We start from the raw sequence: 15,819 nt of genomic DNA, 5'->3' as shown, positions 1-15,819 counted from the left end.
GGTTCAATAACAACATTTAAAAGGCACCTGAGTTGAAAGGGTTTAAAGGGATATGGGCTAAATGCTGGCAAATGGGATTAGATTAATTTAGGATTTCAGGTATGAATGGTGAAGTGGACTAAAGGATCTGTTTCTATGCTGTACATCTTTATGACTCTAAGTTAATAAGTGTGGTATGTGATGGAAGGGTAGTTTTGGGTCAGTTTGGCTCGAGGCAAACCAGCTGGTTTTTAGCAAAAAAACTGCAGTCAGTCAAGATACCAATCCACACTTACTACGTTTCTTATTGACAAGTCACGTTAATTGAGCACATTTTCATTTCTCACAACTTTTACTTTTACAAACACATTAGCAGTATTAAATAAGAGATAGTTACAACTCAGACATTAGTTTAAAGCTGTTGTGTGTTTTTTCTTTGCTTCACTGCTGTCACTGTAACCTAGAGTCTCAAAGAAGCCTTTAAACTGGACTTAAACATAAGATGGGGAGAAAATCACCGAAGTTTGTATGTGTCTTTTTTTGGAACAAGTGGAATCTCCTGTTAGGCAGTTCAGAAACATGATTAGTTTCAACCTGCACACGTTAAACAGACACTGAGAAAGCAAAAAAACTGATACTTATATTTCAAAACCTCAACTTCTAAAGTGAATTTACAGCCATTTTAAAAAATGCATTTTTCCCCAAGTGCCACCATTCCCAAACAATAGATAGACAGCACGTCCTATGGTGATAACAAAATTGACCTGCTCGAGGGTTAATGCCCAGGACAATCAGGGAATTCACCTAAAATAATCACCCATCTTTCTTACAAGGCAGACAAGGCCTTGGCTTAACATCTTATTTGGAAGATGGTGCCTCAGAAAAGACTGATCTCCTTCCTTTTGTAGAGTCAGCTGATGCTGACTTGTGGGAGATCACGTGATATCTAATGGCTTTATTTCTAAGCAAAGGCAATCTACTCATTGCTACATGTAACTGCTTAAGTCATGACTCCAAGCCATGCTAGAATGAGTAATTCCTCACCAGATACATCACTGTCATGAGTCATTTGCTTGCTTTTCCACTGCCTTAAGCTGGTGAGAGCCCACCATTTTGTGATGACCCTCTGAAACCTCCAACATTTTATAGCACTTTTAGCACTTTTCCAAAACCAGGAGGCACCCATATGTATTTATTTAAAAATCTTCAGAAGGGTAATCAATATAGTTGAACATCACTAGGTCTGAACACAAGGAGCCTTGTTCAGCCCCTGGAAACACGGGTGGTCATTTTGCAAAACAGGAAATTTGCATCTCTAATTTCATATGGCAGCCTGACTTAAATTGTTCACATAAAAAGAGAAGAATATTTGACTTTTCTCCCACGAGGCCTTAGTTAAGGAGACTGAATATTTAAAAAATCTCAAAAATAACTTATGACCATAAGGGAGAAGGAGCCTTTCAATCAAAATTTTATTTTCAATTTTTATAGTGCTTTAAACCTGACAGAATATTTCGAGATGCTTCAGAATAGTATTGACAAATAAAACCTGATAAAACCATTCAAAAAGACATTGGAACCAAAGCTGGGAGACCAATATTACTCTCAGGGGAATCAACTAATGGCAGCCTGAACGTATAAATATCATTATTGCATCATGTACATAGGAGTGTGGTATCTTGGTATCTTAGTGTAGAAATGAGTTGCAGGCCGACTGGTCAACAATCATGTTAATGTTTAACTCCAATCTCCTCCAAACTGTTTCACCTCACCCTGTCAACACAACCTTCTATTATTTCCTCCCTCGTTTTTATTGAGGTTCCTTTTAAAAGCATGCATGCTGTTTACCTCAAGTAGTCCTCATGACAGTGATTGAAATGTTATGAGTCTCTTTACAAGTTTGCTGATGATCAGTGTTCTATCGGAATATTCTCAGATAATAAAACAGTCGATGCCCCTGTCCAACAACACACCTAGATAAAACTCAGGAATGAGCTGGTAAATGGTGGAACTCCAAAAAGAGAGAATCGAATCACCTCCTCTTGATGTCAAAATGCATCATCATTATTGAATACCCAATCATTAACATCCTGGGCATTGCTACTGACCATAAACTGAACAGGTGCAACCATAAATGCCATGGCGACAAGTTCAGGTCTGACGCTAAGGATTCTTCCATGACTAACTCACCTCCTGTCTTCCACAAAGCCTGTCCACCATCTACAAATGGTAAATCAGGAGTGTGATAGAATATTCTGCAAATGCCTGATGAGTACAGCTCCAACTTCATTCAAGCAGTTTGACATCATCCAAAACAAAACAAACAGCTTCAGTGGCACCTGATCCACCTCCAAGGTTCAAACCCTCCAGAGTGGCAGCAGTGTGCATCATCTACAAGATGCATTCAGACAAACCAGGACTTCTTGTGCTTCTGGAGCTGATAGTAAGCAGGCTCGCAGGAACACTACCAACTGCAAATTTCACTCCAAATCTATATAGGACAGATGTCAGAGGTAGTTTCTTTACTCAGAGAGTAGTAAGGGAATGGAACGCTTTGCCTGCAACGGTAGTAGATTCGCCAACTTTAGGTACATTTAAGTCGTCACTGGATAAGCATATGGACGTACATGGAATAGTGTAGGTTAGATGGGCTTGAGATCGGTATGACAGGTCGGCACAACATCGAGGGCCGAAGGGCCTGTACTGTGCTGTAATGTTCTATGTTCTATGTTCTATACCTTCATTGTCACCGGGTCAAATTCTAGGACTCTCTCCCTAACAGCACAATGGATGTAGCTTCACCCTAGTGGCTTTTGAAGGTCAAAAGTTTACCACCAATTTATAGAGGGCAACTAATGGTGGGCAATAATATCACATTAGCATGTCCAGAAATTATTACAAGTAATGGAAGGGACAATTGTAAATGTCATAAAGACTGATGAGTATTTCAACAGCTGGTGAACTTGGTCACTTATAAACATGAAAGAAATAGGAGCTAGAATGTACTGTTTAGTTCAGTGAACCCACTTTGCCATTTGATAAGATCATGGTCGAAATTCAACTTTTGTTCCACTCTCTTGACTCCCCTGCATTCCCTTTGAATCCAAACATCTGTTACCGTGATCAATAAAGCATCTACAGTTCCTTGCGCTGGAGAATTTCAAAGATTCATAACAGTTTAAGTAAAGAGGTTTCTTTCAATCTCAGTCCTAAACGACAAACCCCTTATTCTGACACTCTGACCCTTTCCTAGTGCAAGCCCTCTTAGAATCTCGTGTTCCAATTAAATCACTTCTCAGAGTGACTGGCATCAATGATCCAATAGAAAAGTCCGTGACAATTCACTGTCCACATGAGCCGAGGATACCGGATGTTGACATTCAGCATTTATTCCAATAATCATTTAATCATTTCTTCCTCCTTCACGCTCATCACTGAAGCAATGGCAAAAGCTAGCACCACGGATAAATTTCTTGACAAAACATTCACTCTCAATTTATACAGCCATCCCTCCATTAGATCAGTGACTATTGGAAAGTGAGTTGGAAGAACTGCGTATTTACTGTCATACCTGGGAATGGAAGGATTGGGTTAAAGAGCAAGAGGAAAGATTGATGGATGCAGACCATTAATAGGCTCATGAATCATTAACAAAGACTCAGTGGAGACCCAGTTTTAATGTACAGTTTCTTTGTTCACATCTACTTTTCTCACAAAATGAAGCAGCTTTCCATTCCCCATGACCTTGGACAAACTGCAGGCCTGGAAACAAGCTTTTCCAATCTGCACTCAAATGGGGACTAGACGCAAAAAAAAACCTGACTGCATGGAATGTAATATTGGCAATAATCATTTTGTGCAAGAAATTATTGATTCAGTCAGGCTGCAACTGCAGAGGAGTTGAGTTAACCCTTTAGGTCAATGACCTTTGGTCATAAAGTAGCCCAACAATTACAAATGGAATGTCCCCATCCCTTCTACAGGTGATAGCTGCCTGGCATTGCTGTGCCTGTCACCTACCTGCTATTGCCGGTATTTTACCAGCAGCAGAGTAGCCAACTGACCCTGGGCCAATTCACCTCCCAAAGTGACCAAGTAATAGTTATTTAAGGTATTCTCCTGCTACAGCTGATCTAGCTCTGATTTCCGCAAATGTCCCCAAGGAGCTCCCCTGACCACATTACTCAATAGGGACCTGACAAGATCCAGGAGTGTACTTCAAGAACTGACAGCAGTCTCTGCTCCTGGTAAGATTGCTACAATTAACTGGCTGACAGGTCTTGGAATCACAGAATCATAGCATCCCTATTGTGTTCAAGCAGGTCATTTGGCCCATTGAGTATGCAAACCCTCCAAAAGAGCATCTCACCCAGACCCACCCCATCCCTGGAATCCTACATTTCCATGGTTAATCCACCTGACCTGTGCACCTCGAGACACTATGGGCAATTTAGCATGGCAAATCCACCTTGCACATCTTTGGACTGTGGGAGGAAACCAGAGCACCCAGGGGAAATCCATGCAGACATGGACAGAATGTGCAAACTCCACACAGACAGTCGCTTGAGGGTGAAATCAGATCCTGGTGCTGAGAGACAGTAGTGCTAACCGCTACGCCGACCAAAGGTGGCGCCAACTCTCCAATTTGTATTTCTTTGTGGGGAAGGCAATGGAATTCCCATGGTGAGTAAATGAAAAGGCTCTTATTAAAACTGGGCTGGGCCTACCAGACCAGAGGTCTGCGCATCACTCTTGACGTTCAGGTTTTGAGGAGGTGGAGAACAGGAGCAGGAGCATAGCCAACCGTCCATTTCTTAAACTCCATACTCCCTGCTCATGCAAGTTGGTTGACCAGCTTTAAATCGATTTCTACAAATCTACCCCGAGCTAGTAGATGGCTCAAGGATTTTGTTCAATTGGGCATGAGTAATGTATGAAGGATTAAAATCCTCAACAGACAAACATTGAGTCATGAAGATATTTTGTACTTTGATACGAACACTGAATGATAGCTGTTGTGTTTGTATGATATTTAAGCACTCACAGCTTATGAGCCAAACCACATCTTTCCCACCCACTGGGCTGAATGCATATAATCAATGTATAATACCTTACTGCATCATTCTAATCCAAACACAACAATTTCAAATTTCAATTTATTTTGGTCTCACTATAAAACTTAGCCTGTTGACAGCAACCCATTCTTGAAATCAAAAAGCCATAATTTCACAGAGATAGGACAACATTTGTTTCAAGATGAAACTGTTGAGTGCACACAGCTCTCTTGGTCACTTCAGCAGGTTATTACACCACCAGACACCAATAACCAACTCCTGCTCGAAGTCACCCAGTTCCAGCCAGGCTAAGCAAGATTTGGTGACCTTGTCCTGAAGAGATTTGAACATGTCTGGGGCACCAAAGATGAAAATTGTTCTTGTTTTGTCCTACCAAGCATTTGTTGTCCAGGTCTCACCTTAGTTGGGAGGCGGCGGCGGCGGGGGGGGGGGGGGGAGTACATTTGGACTGTCATCTGCAGCATGTGTTCAGGTATCTGGAGAGGACCTTGAATCTACAGTAGTCAGCACATTAATGACTAATCTGTGTCATCTACTATTTATTTCATTTTAATCATTCAAGTACTGGCAAGGTAAACATTTATTGCTCATCACTCATTATAGTTGAAAAGGTGTGGCTAAAGTATATCCTTGGACTCTATTTGCTATATTGATACTGACAGTGTTGTTGGGGAAGCAGTTCCAGAATTTTGACCCAGTAACAGTGAAGCAACGATGATCTGGTTCCAAGTCAGGATGACGTTTGACCGAAGGAAAAGTTGCAGGTGGTGATGTTGCCTTGCATCTGTTGCCCTGGTCCTTCTAGGTGGTAGGAGTCACGTGTTTAGGAGAGGCTGTCAAAGGCGGTTCAATGAGTTTCTGCAGTGCATCTTGTAGACAGTACATACTGCTTCCACTGTGCATCAGGGGTGGAGGGAGTGAATACTTAAGGTGGTGGATAGCTGCCAATCGAAAGTGCTGCTTTGTTTTTGACTCCAGTGTCATTTGCAAGTTACATGTATCTCGGTAATTGGAAAATATTCCATCAATCACACTTCTGATTTATGCCTTGTAGACGGTAGACGCTGGCTCATAGTTAGGGAATCCAGGACTAGAGACAGTGGCAAAAAGATTGAGGCAGGCCTTTCAGGAGTGAAGTTAGGGAACACTTGCTCACACAAAAGGTGGTACAAGTTTTCAAGTATTCTGCAAATGGCAATTGATGCTGCATCAGTTGTTAATTTTAAAACGGGGATTGATATAGTTTTGTTCACCACTGGCATCTGGGAATATGAAACAAAATCATTTTGGAGCAGTTAGCCATCAACTCACTGCATGGCCGACCACGGTCAAGCAAACAAACAGTGATCTGCAACTCTTAAATTTCTTCAATGGTGACTCACAAGATATGGATGGTGGGAGTTTGGGTGAAAGTAATGCAGTTGAACATTGAGGGAGATGGATTGAGTTATTGGTTATGGCTGTTGCCTAGTACTTGTAAAACAAAATTCAATATTACTCTCATGCTCACTGATGAATTTTATCCAAAGGGAAATACCATGAAAATAAATTACATTATATTCATACTTTTATAACAAACTAAAATATTCACAGGATAAATGTTGAATGTGGAGTGGCATCAGGGAGGATGAAATTGTCATGAATATACTCAACATGAATTGGGTAGCCTCGCAGTAAAGATAAAATTTTAAGAGAGGATCTACATACACAATTCAGGATTTGCATCTCTAGTTCACATCAGTGAGATTGTTATACAGAAATCTAGCCATTAGAACAGATTATCATAGTATACTCTGAGGAGAATTCTTTCCAAAACATCCCCTTAGGGATTAGGCAATATGTTTAGAGCCTGTCATAATTTAACAACAAGGAGGAAGTTATGCATATGGACAAACAAAAGCCTGCAGTGTTGATACAATGAGTTGAGCTTAAGCTCAGAATCATTATTGCTCCCAGACTGCTAATTCCTGGTCTTCACCAGGCTGGTTGAACTGCCCAAGTTCGGCCAGCAGGAAATTGCTGCAGCTCAAGGTATAAGGTTGATCAGGTTTAAACTGTTCAAATACAATGTTTTTAAAATGTCTCAGTTCAAAAATGACATTTTTAAAATGTCTGTGAGAATTGGTATGCACATTGGGCATAGCACACTTGCACAAAATGCTGCTTTGTCTAGTCAGAGAATGACGCTGCATACGGCTAGAAACAGAGCTGCTTTTCTGTATCAAATGCCTTGTATGTGTTATTTTAATCACTATACTTTTTGTCCTCAATCTGTAGCAAACGAATGAGTCCCAAACATAGGTTTGCTCTCCTGACAGGCACAAGCGTCCAATCACAGTGCTGATACAGCCATTGATGTCACACAAATTCTAACTCGAACCAGACACTTGAGTCAGTTGTGGCTCAGAATGCATAATCAAGGGGGAATGGCCACTTTTAAAATGGGACTTTTTGCTCAATTAGATGGATGTAAAATATGCTATAACATTACTTCACAGAACAGGGAAATTCTCCCTGTTGTCCTGACCACCGTTAGTCTTTCAGTCAACACTGAAAACATTAGCTGGTTGATTACCTAATTGCAATGTAAATTCATTGAATTCCTATTGTGTGGAAGCAGATCATTCAGCTCTTCGAGTCCACATCTATCCTCTGAGGAGCATCCATCGCCAACTCCCCTTACCATATCCCTGTAACTCTGTATTTCCCATGGCCTATCCACTTAGCCTGCACATCTCTAGACACTATGGGCAATTTAGCATGGCCAATCCATCTAACCTGCACATCTTTGAATCACAGAACAGAATCCCTATGGTGTGGAAACAGGCCATTCGGCCCAATAAATCCACACCGACGCTCTGAACAGCATTTCACCTAGACCCATTTCCCTAACCCCGAATTTTCCCATGTCTAACCCTCCTAGCCGAAACATCCCTGGGCACTATTGGCAATTTAGCATCGCCAATCCACCTAATCTGCACTGTGGAAGGAAACCGGAGCACCTGGAGGAAACCCATGCAGCCACGGGGGAAAATGTGCAAACTCCACACAGACAGTTACCCGAGGTTAGAATCGAACCCGGGTGCCTGGTGCTGTGAGGCAGCAGTGCTAACCACTGAGCCATCGTGCCGCCCTGCTGCATTTTTAAAATTACACTTCAACAAAGTGTTTTAGTGGGTGAGAAGCGTTTTGTGAAGTCTTGAGGTTGTGAAAAGCATGATACAAATGCAAATTTCTTCTTTGATTTGTAGATAGCTGAGTTGTATTAAATATTACTCAAGGAGTCAATACCATTGGGAAATTAGCAAAGTGGCTATAGCTCCTTGTTCCAGGAAAGGGAGGGCTGAAGGATAAATTTCAGATTATGAACATGTTTGAAATGGTGGACATTGGAACATGCTGCACTTACAGTGAGTCCAAAATTTGCCAGGACTCATAAAATTGCCACTATTAAATTGAAGAGGGAGTTCAGGAGAAACTTCACTATCCAGAGCGTGATGAGTGTGTGGAACTTTTCAACACAAGGAATAATTGAGGCAATGTCATAGATGGATTTAAGAGGAAATTAATTAAGTAGATGAGGGAGGAAGCAATAAAGAATTTGATGCTAGTGATAGATGAAGAACATCAGTAGGAAGCTGTGTTGCCCTGTATGACCCACACTAAGAATGCTATTTTTCCATGAAGTGATTAATAAGATTGAGAATACAGGGCCACAGTCTTGTCAATAAAAATGCAACGTTCAAAGACCGGAAGTGGCCATATCAATGAAAAATTCATATCAAATAAAGCATTGTAAACCAGCTTCTGATTCAATACAGCTGCTGCTATAACACAGTGGGCTCTGTTGGAAATGTTCTGTACTAGCCTCAGTTTCAGTGAGAGCTTTGCATTTAATTTGCTTCTGGATTTTTGAAAAAGTCCAATAATTCATACAATCATAATACAGTTACAGTACAAAAGAAGGCAATGCACCCCATCTTGCCCATGTTAGCTCTTTCTAATAGAATTCATATAACCCCTGACACCCCAGTCTTTTCCACATTGCCCTGCAATGGCTTTTTCTTCAAGTAATCATTCATTTCTCTTTGGGAAGTCGTGAATTAATCTGTCTCTATCACAGTTTCATGCAGACATTCCAAATCGTTAATCACTCTCTCAAGATTTTCCTGAATCCCATTGCTGCTTATACCAGTCACTTTAAAATCTCTTATCCATTTTGTTTTTATTTGTTTCTGGGATGACAGTATAGAGTGTTGCTGGGTACGTCAGTATCCATTATCCATCCCGTTTTCATGAAGGTAGGAATCCCACGGAGCTAGAGATCTAAGTGGCTGGAGGGATTAGAGGGGAAATGGGAAAAATCCTTTTCACATAATAGTTAGTAAGTATCTGGGATTTGCTGCCCAGTTTTGCAATGGGGGAAGCAATTCTCTATCCATTTTAAAGGATCTACACCTGAAGCCCTGTAATCTGTGAAGTCTATGGACGAAGTGCCTGAAGAAGTAAGTAGAATAAATGGTCAGTTTATCTCTCTTGACTGGTGCAGGCACAGTGGGCTGACTGGCTCTTTTCTCTGCTGGACCTTCTTAATGAGACATGAGGGATTTCAGACTGGCAGGGGTCCATGTGTGAATGTGGGTGGAGCCTTCTAGCTCTGGAAGAAGCAAGCTTGGGGTTGGGTAAAGTATTGCATTCAGAAGCGTGATGGCCTAACCAAAGCCCCACTACCCTCTTGACTCCACCAAGATGACATTTTGGGTGGACGTCTATGGCTAACACTCCTACCCCACCATCAATTCAGATCCAGAAGTGTTCAATTAAAGACCACTGAAGGCAAACCTGTCATCGTGTAGCTTTCATGATAGCTGCTATCAAACACTCACGACCTCCCATTTCCCTTCTAATCCCTTTACCAATAACCCTCACATCTGTGCTTTTTGGTAACTGGCCTCTACACGAGGGGAAATCGGGGTCTTTCCTAAAAACTCTATCTAAGTCCATTGTAATTTTGTACATCTCATGTCGCTTGAGATATCTTAATAGTATTGTCTTGTACCTTACCTTAGCACTTCTCAGCCCCTCTTTATCTCTCATGTCCATTTTGTAAAATTGGCATCAATCAAATAATAATCATGAACTCAATCACAACACTGAAGACTTTCAAATACTTCACTGGGAAACCAAACAGTAAGCACAGAACAACAACATGGTCACTTCAAAAAAATCCAATGTTTTAATACCAATAGTTCCTTAATAAAATGTACCCTGGACTGAAAGAGCCAGAACCATTAATGCTGAAAGTTAAACTGAGCCAGCACAAACATATTGAAGAGGAAAATGAAAATTGTACCTGAAAGTGCAAAATAATGGTCCAGATTAGCCCCAACGTTAACTTAGGATTTCCATCAGTGATGTCATCATTTCTGATGTTCACCAATTTGACCTGTACCCAGAAAAACAAAGTGAAGATTAATTCAGAGGAAGGGTCTAGGCCTGAAATGTCAGATTTTCTGCTCTTACGATGCTGTTTGGCTTGCTGTGTTCATCCAGCTCTACACCTTGTTATATTGAAGATTAATTCAACTGTCCAACAAAATTCATTGTTCAATACTGAGACAGAGGAGTTCATTTGTTACCTTATCTATTGCACAGTTGAATAGTAAGTCCACCCAAATGTAAAGAATGGTCTGAATATCTGACATTAATGTCTCAGAATGATGACAAAAAGAAGGGAAACCTAATTGCACATATAAACAGCAAGGTCAGAAGAACTTTGGCAAGTTTAACGTAACCAACATTCTTCCTTCATGCAATTTTCTCATCAACCTGCTCCTGAACTAATGTTCATTATCCAGGATTAGGTCAGCAAATGTAACCTATGGCAGGTAACTACTTCAGTCTCACTAGTTTGTGCACTGGTTGATTCAACGTCTTGGTGTCCCCAGGCACTACTCAACCTTTCTGAAAGAGCACAGACATTGCTGGGTACAGGAAGAAATCACTCGGGTACCCATGCTGAGAACTGTAAATCCAAATCCTGTTCTTAACTGATGCCCAGGGACTCCCACTTTGAACAAGGGTTGCTGAGCAGTAAAACAGAGCTGGCAAATACCTTTCTTGCCCAGACTAGGGACAGGCTTCCAGAAGTTACTGATTGGTGTGCCATACCAGGAGCCCAATCAGCTGACCCAACTGTGCCACAAGATATCCACTCACCTTAATAAGCACTGGCACATTTTCATCACTTCTGGATATTTGCTAATCAACCTGTTCGGTGATGTTATTACACATCTTTAGAGCAGGTGAGACGTGAACCTGGGCCTCCTAGATCAGAGATAGGGACAGTATTGCTGCACAAGAGCCTTTACTTCCTCACCTCTGTATTAGTATAGCTAAGGATCCTTCATGTTTTTAAACAGTTTCATCAACCTACCTTGTCATCTTCAAAAATTTGCATACATGAAATCTGAGCAACTTAATCCAACATGCTAAACATCTCCAAATAATATGTGAATAATCTCAGAAGATTAGTGTCTGTCACTGAAGGCAAACCACAAAAACAGGCCCTTGATCCTACAGGTCCCTGATGTCTATGTTCCATTTCTTCCAACTCTCATCATCTAACCCCATCAGCAAAGTTTCTAGTCCTTTTGTCCTCACTTGTTTGTCTAGCTTCCCCTTAACTGTATTGTGCCATTAGCCTCAAATATTATTTGCTCTACCAAGAATCATACACTAGCCACTTTCTAGGCAAAGAAGCATCTCTCAAATATCACAGTGATTAACTAGTGACTATTTTACTTCTACAATCTCCAGTTGTTCACTCACCCAAAAGTGGAAACATCTTCTCTACACTCACATCATTCAACTATTCAATAAATTTTTGTGGGGTCTCTGTTAGGTCATCCTTGGCCTTCCCTACTCTGCAGAAGGCAGTCACAGTCAGCTGATTATTTCCTTAAAATGCAAACATCTGGTTTACCTGCCGACGTTTTAAGTAGTCCAATGCGATCTGTACGTTCTGTAGTCTGTGGAAACGCATACGTCCTTTTTCCCGAGGCTGTATTTCGGGGGGAGAAAAAAACAAGCATGTCTTATTACTAATTTCCCTTAAAACAGACAATAGAAAATTCACCAATTAAATCCCAAAGCCATACTCTGAAGACTTACTGGAGTTGTGTGAGGTTTGGCATGCATTGTGGCATCTGCAGGGCATGCACATACTTCAAAAAACATGATTGTTGCAGAAAGCACAGTGGGTAGTGCATTCAACAGCAATCCCTTGGATAACTCCAAAATCTCTTTCATCAATCTAAGTTCCATACACTAAAAAGTGAAAGTCAAACTTCTACCTGACCTAAGCCATCAGCAAACTAGAAATCTCAGACAATTAGGGTATCCATCAAAAGTCCAATGCTCTCTTGGCAGGTTTGGTTTTGGCAACTAGAGTTTCAGGAGTATCTGCTCACTTTTAGTGAATTAATGGAGCAGTATTTGTAACAGTGCTCACAAAAAATAGCGTATTTTACAGCAAACTGCATTTATTTATTCAGCAAAATCTATTTAAATGACATACTGCAACAAACAGTCTACAGCGTCTATTTAACCGTCTCTACAGCAAGTGGAACTGATACGCAAGATTATGGCATGGCTCTAAGTAATTGCAAGGTGAGAATATCTACACTCTAGGCAAGAATAGTGGTGACACAACAAGCAGCCTGAGCTTTTCTTCAGCTTTTAGTTAGAGAAATCTGATTACAACCTGCAAGAACAACAGTAACTCTGTCACCAAAATCCTTTGCTGTCGTGGGCTCTGGGATTTCGAGCATTTGGCAATGCAGCCTCAAAACATTCAGAAAACACAGCTTTCACTGGGAATACATCCTTCAGAATATAATAGATGTCTTTTGATATTTATCTTTAAATAGGACACTATTGTCAAAAAACAAACAACAGCAAATGCATAGTTACTGCTGTCAGTTCCCAGTGTCTCTGTGTAGATTATTCTATTGCACTGTAAATTTAAAAGAGGGCAAGTTCATCACATCTGCTTGTGACTAGTCCAGCATGAAGGAAACAAGAGTTTGTTTCAACTTCACTAATTTCAGAGAAGGATCCCCCAGAATCTTAAAATGGTCCCTTTATGCAAGTTTGTTCTTGGCTGTGGCAGGACTGGGAAAACTGAGACATGGTACGGCGTGAGTTCATGGAAGGATTTGGACATGAAACTAAGCATTTTAAAATTATAGTGTTGCCACATCAGGTACTAATATGGATCAGTAAGCACAGGGATGATGGTGAATGAATCTTGGTGAACCCTTGATTACAGTTAGCAAATTTTGAATGAGTTTAAGTATATGGAGTATGGAAGGCAGTAGGTCAAACAGCAGAGTAATGAAACTGTCGAGTGGAGGCAATAAAATCATGGATGAGAGTTTCAGCAGCTGAAGCAAGGTAGCAGTGGAAGCAGATAGTCCTCACATACAAAGGCAGAAATGATGTCAGAAGCTCAACCTAGGATCAAATGGGATGATGAGTTAATGAATCGTGTGGTTCAGCCTCAAATAATGACTTAGGAGATAGATGGGGTCAGTAGTTCTGAAATGGAGCGTAGAGCAAAGGCTATAAACAATAGTTTCCATTTTCCAATTGGTAGCTGGAGAAAATCCTGGTTGATCCAGGACTGGACGATGGGCATGTTGACTGTTGACATGAGTGATCAAGTGAGGTGGTTGAGAGTGCTACCAGCATACAAATGGAATTTGATTCCGCATTTTTAGATGTTGTCACAAGGGACATCGTGGAAATGTAAAAGAGCCCACAAATGGTTTGCTGATTGTCCTCTAGTGAAGAAAATCTGACATCCTTACACATCCAGCCTACAAGAGAGCCTAGTCCCAAGCAATGTGATTGACTCTTAATTGCCCAATGAAATAGCCTAGCAAAATCAATCAGTTCAAAAGAAGTCAAGGCTGGGCAATAAAATTGCCCTGTCAGCACTACCTCCAGCCCATGAAAAAAAAATATTAAAAATGACAGGGGTGCAGCCCAAGGACAGATCTGTGGATAACTGCAGAGGCAACAGTATGATGGCTGAAAGAGAATCCATTGGGTAAGATTCTCTTGCTACAACAGGATAGCCAAGAGTCAAATCTTATGAACAAAGTTGCACTAATAAACGATGTATTCCTTTCACTCAAGTATCCACTTTATTACTTGACCAAACCTCTGGTCATCCCATATCAATATGTTTCTTCCGTCTCTGAATATTTTTTCACCAAAATCTGCTTCACAAATAGGGTACTTCAAAGATGAGATGTTCTTCCAGCTCCAAAAACACTAATGTAATGTACATTTCAACAGATTATGAACTACTGTCGCTGCAAATAATAAACTCTTGATGCTGAGCAAAACAGAGCAGGAACAGTTACACACTAAAGCCACTGAAACTTGCTTAACTGTCCCTCGCCTTGTTCCAGATCTGTGGTAGGATGGAATTTTTGCCTAACCCCTGGGCACCTGGTTTGATTTTAAGACAATTTAATTTCATTTTTATCCACAATAAACAAATTTACAAAAATGAACAAAATAAATGGGTAAACTTAAATTTAACTGCTAAGTCAGAAACTCATCAACCAAAATTTCCCGATTGTGTGTCTTCATCAGTCACCAAATTATCAAAGCATATTTTACACAGAGAACAGTCAATAAATGAAAGACAAACTAGATGGGCAATCTTGCAATTGGCTCAGAAACGCACAGACCTGATAATGAGCAACTTAACCTTTGTTGTTAATCTGTATCAAGCCAACTCAATTGCTTTAATACACATTTATGCTGACACTGTGCATATGCAGGAAGTGCTTCCCTCTAGTGTTGGGGCACAAATAAACAGGGCCCTCTGAAAAACACCCAGTGTAATTTTGGATAGAACTCATTTGAACTGCTTTCAACACATCTAACGTGCTTTTGAGGCTTGAACCAGAAGGTTAGGATAGAGGTTTAAAACAAAGGGTGTTGTCTGGCTGGAGGAGCAGCAAATCAGAGTGACAGTAAAGGAGATTAGTGTCAGAAACAGAAAATTTACCAAGGTCTGTAGAATATCTGGATGAAACATTATTGTATATGAAGATCTTACTGGTTTAATTGCACCTGTACTACACAGTCAGGAAACTAGGTTTCTCATTAGATGGTTAGCCCACCTGTAAGTTATCTCCACTCACTCCCTTTCTAGCAGCTTAGAAGCACCAGGTTACTGATTCACCAAGTAGGGTCAGCAGCTCAGCTTGGATACCTATCTGGAAGTGTCAACAAATGACTTTCCAACTACAACCATGCCATCCAGGTCACTTGTACAATGATCTGAACAAATATGCACGAGCTCGAAGGAAAAGAAAAATATATACCCCATCTTCTTTGAATATCCCTCTGATCTTACTCCCAAAATTGCTCACAGCAGAGTCCCAAGACTAAACATGAATTCTTGGACATGCCAGGTGATTCCAGCACCTTTGGCAGCCCTACTGTCAAAATGTACCAATAACTCCAGATTACTGAATAATCACAGCCCTATTGTTTTGGAAATAAAATTAAACTAGATTCCACACCAGTAGCACAAGCTAGAAACAATGTTTGATAGGAGGTACCTATGGGTGTTCATGGAATCATAGAATCCATACAGGGTGAAACCAGGTCATTCGGCCTCTTGAGTCCACACCAATCCTCCGAAGAGCACTTCCCAGATCCAGACCCACTCTATCTT

The 15,819-nt window shown here is 40.8% G+C and overlaps 1 protein-coding gene across 1 annotated transcript in view; it reads right to left on the bottom strand.

The window, feature by feature from the left end:
- dst (dystonin) overlaps nucleotides 1-15,819 on the bottom strand; it is a 528,150-nt gene that overhangs the window by 384,510 nt on the left and 127,821 nt on the right. Inside the window, exons 4-5 of the mRNA XM_048530258.2 lie at nucleotides 12,040-12,117; nucleotides 10,408-10,500 (exon numbers count right to left, since the gene is read on the bottom strand). Of these exons, the coding sequence (XP_048386215.2) occupies nucleotides 10,408-10,500; nucleotides 12,040-12,117 (171 nt within the window). The remainder of the gene's footprint in view (nucleotides 1-10,407; nucleotides 10,501-12,039; nucleotides 12,118-15,819) is intronic.

This window comes from Stegostoma tigrinum, chromosome 4 (genome assembly GCF_030684315.1).
Source record: "Stegostoma tigrinum isolate sSteTig4 chromosome 4, sSteTig4.hap1, whole genome shotgun sequence".
Taxonomy (NCBI): Eukaryota; Metazoa; Chordata; class Chondrichthyes; order Orectolobiformes; family Stegostomatidae; genus Stegostoma; species Stegostoma tigrinum.
Note: the sequence above shows the minus strand (reverse complement) of the source record. Positions and strands in the feature narration are given on the sequence as shown.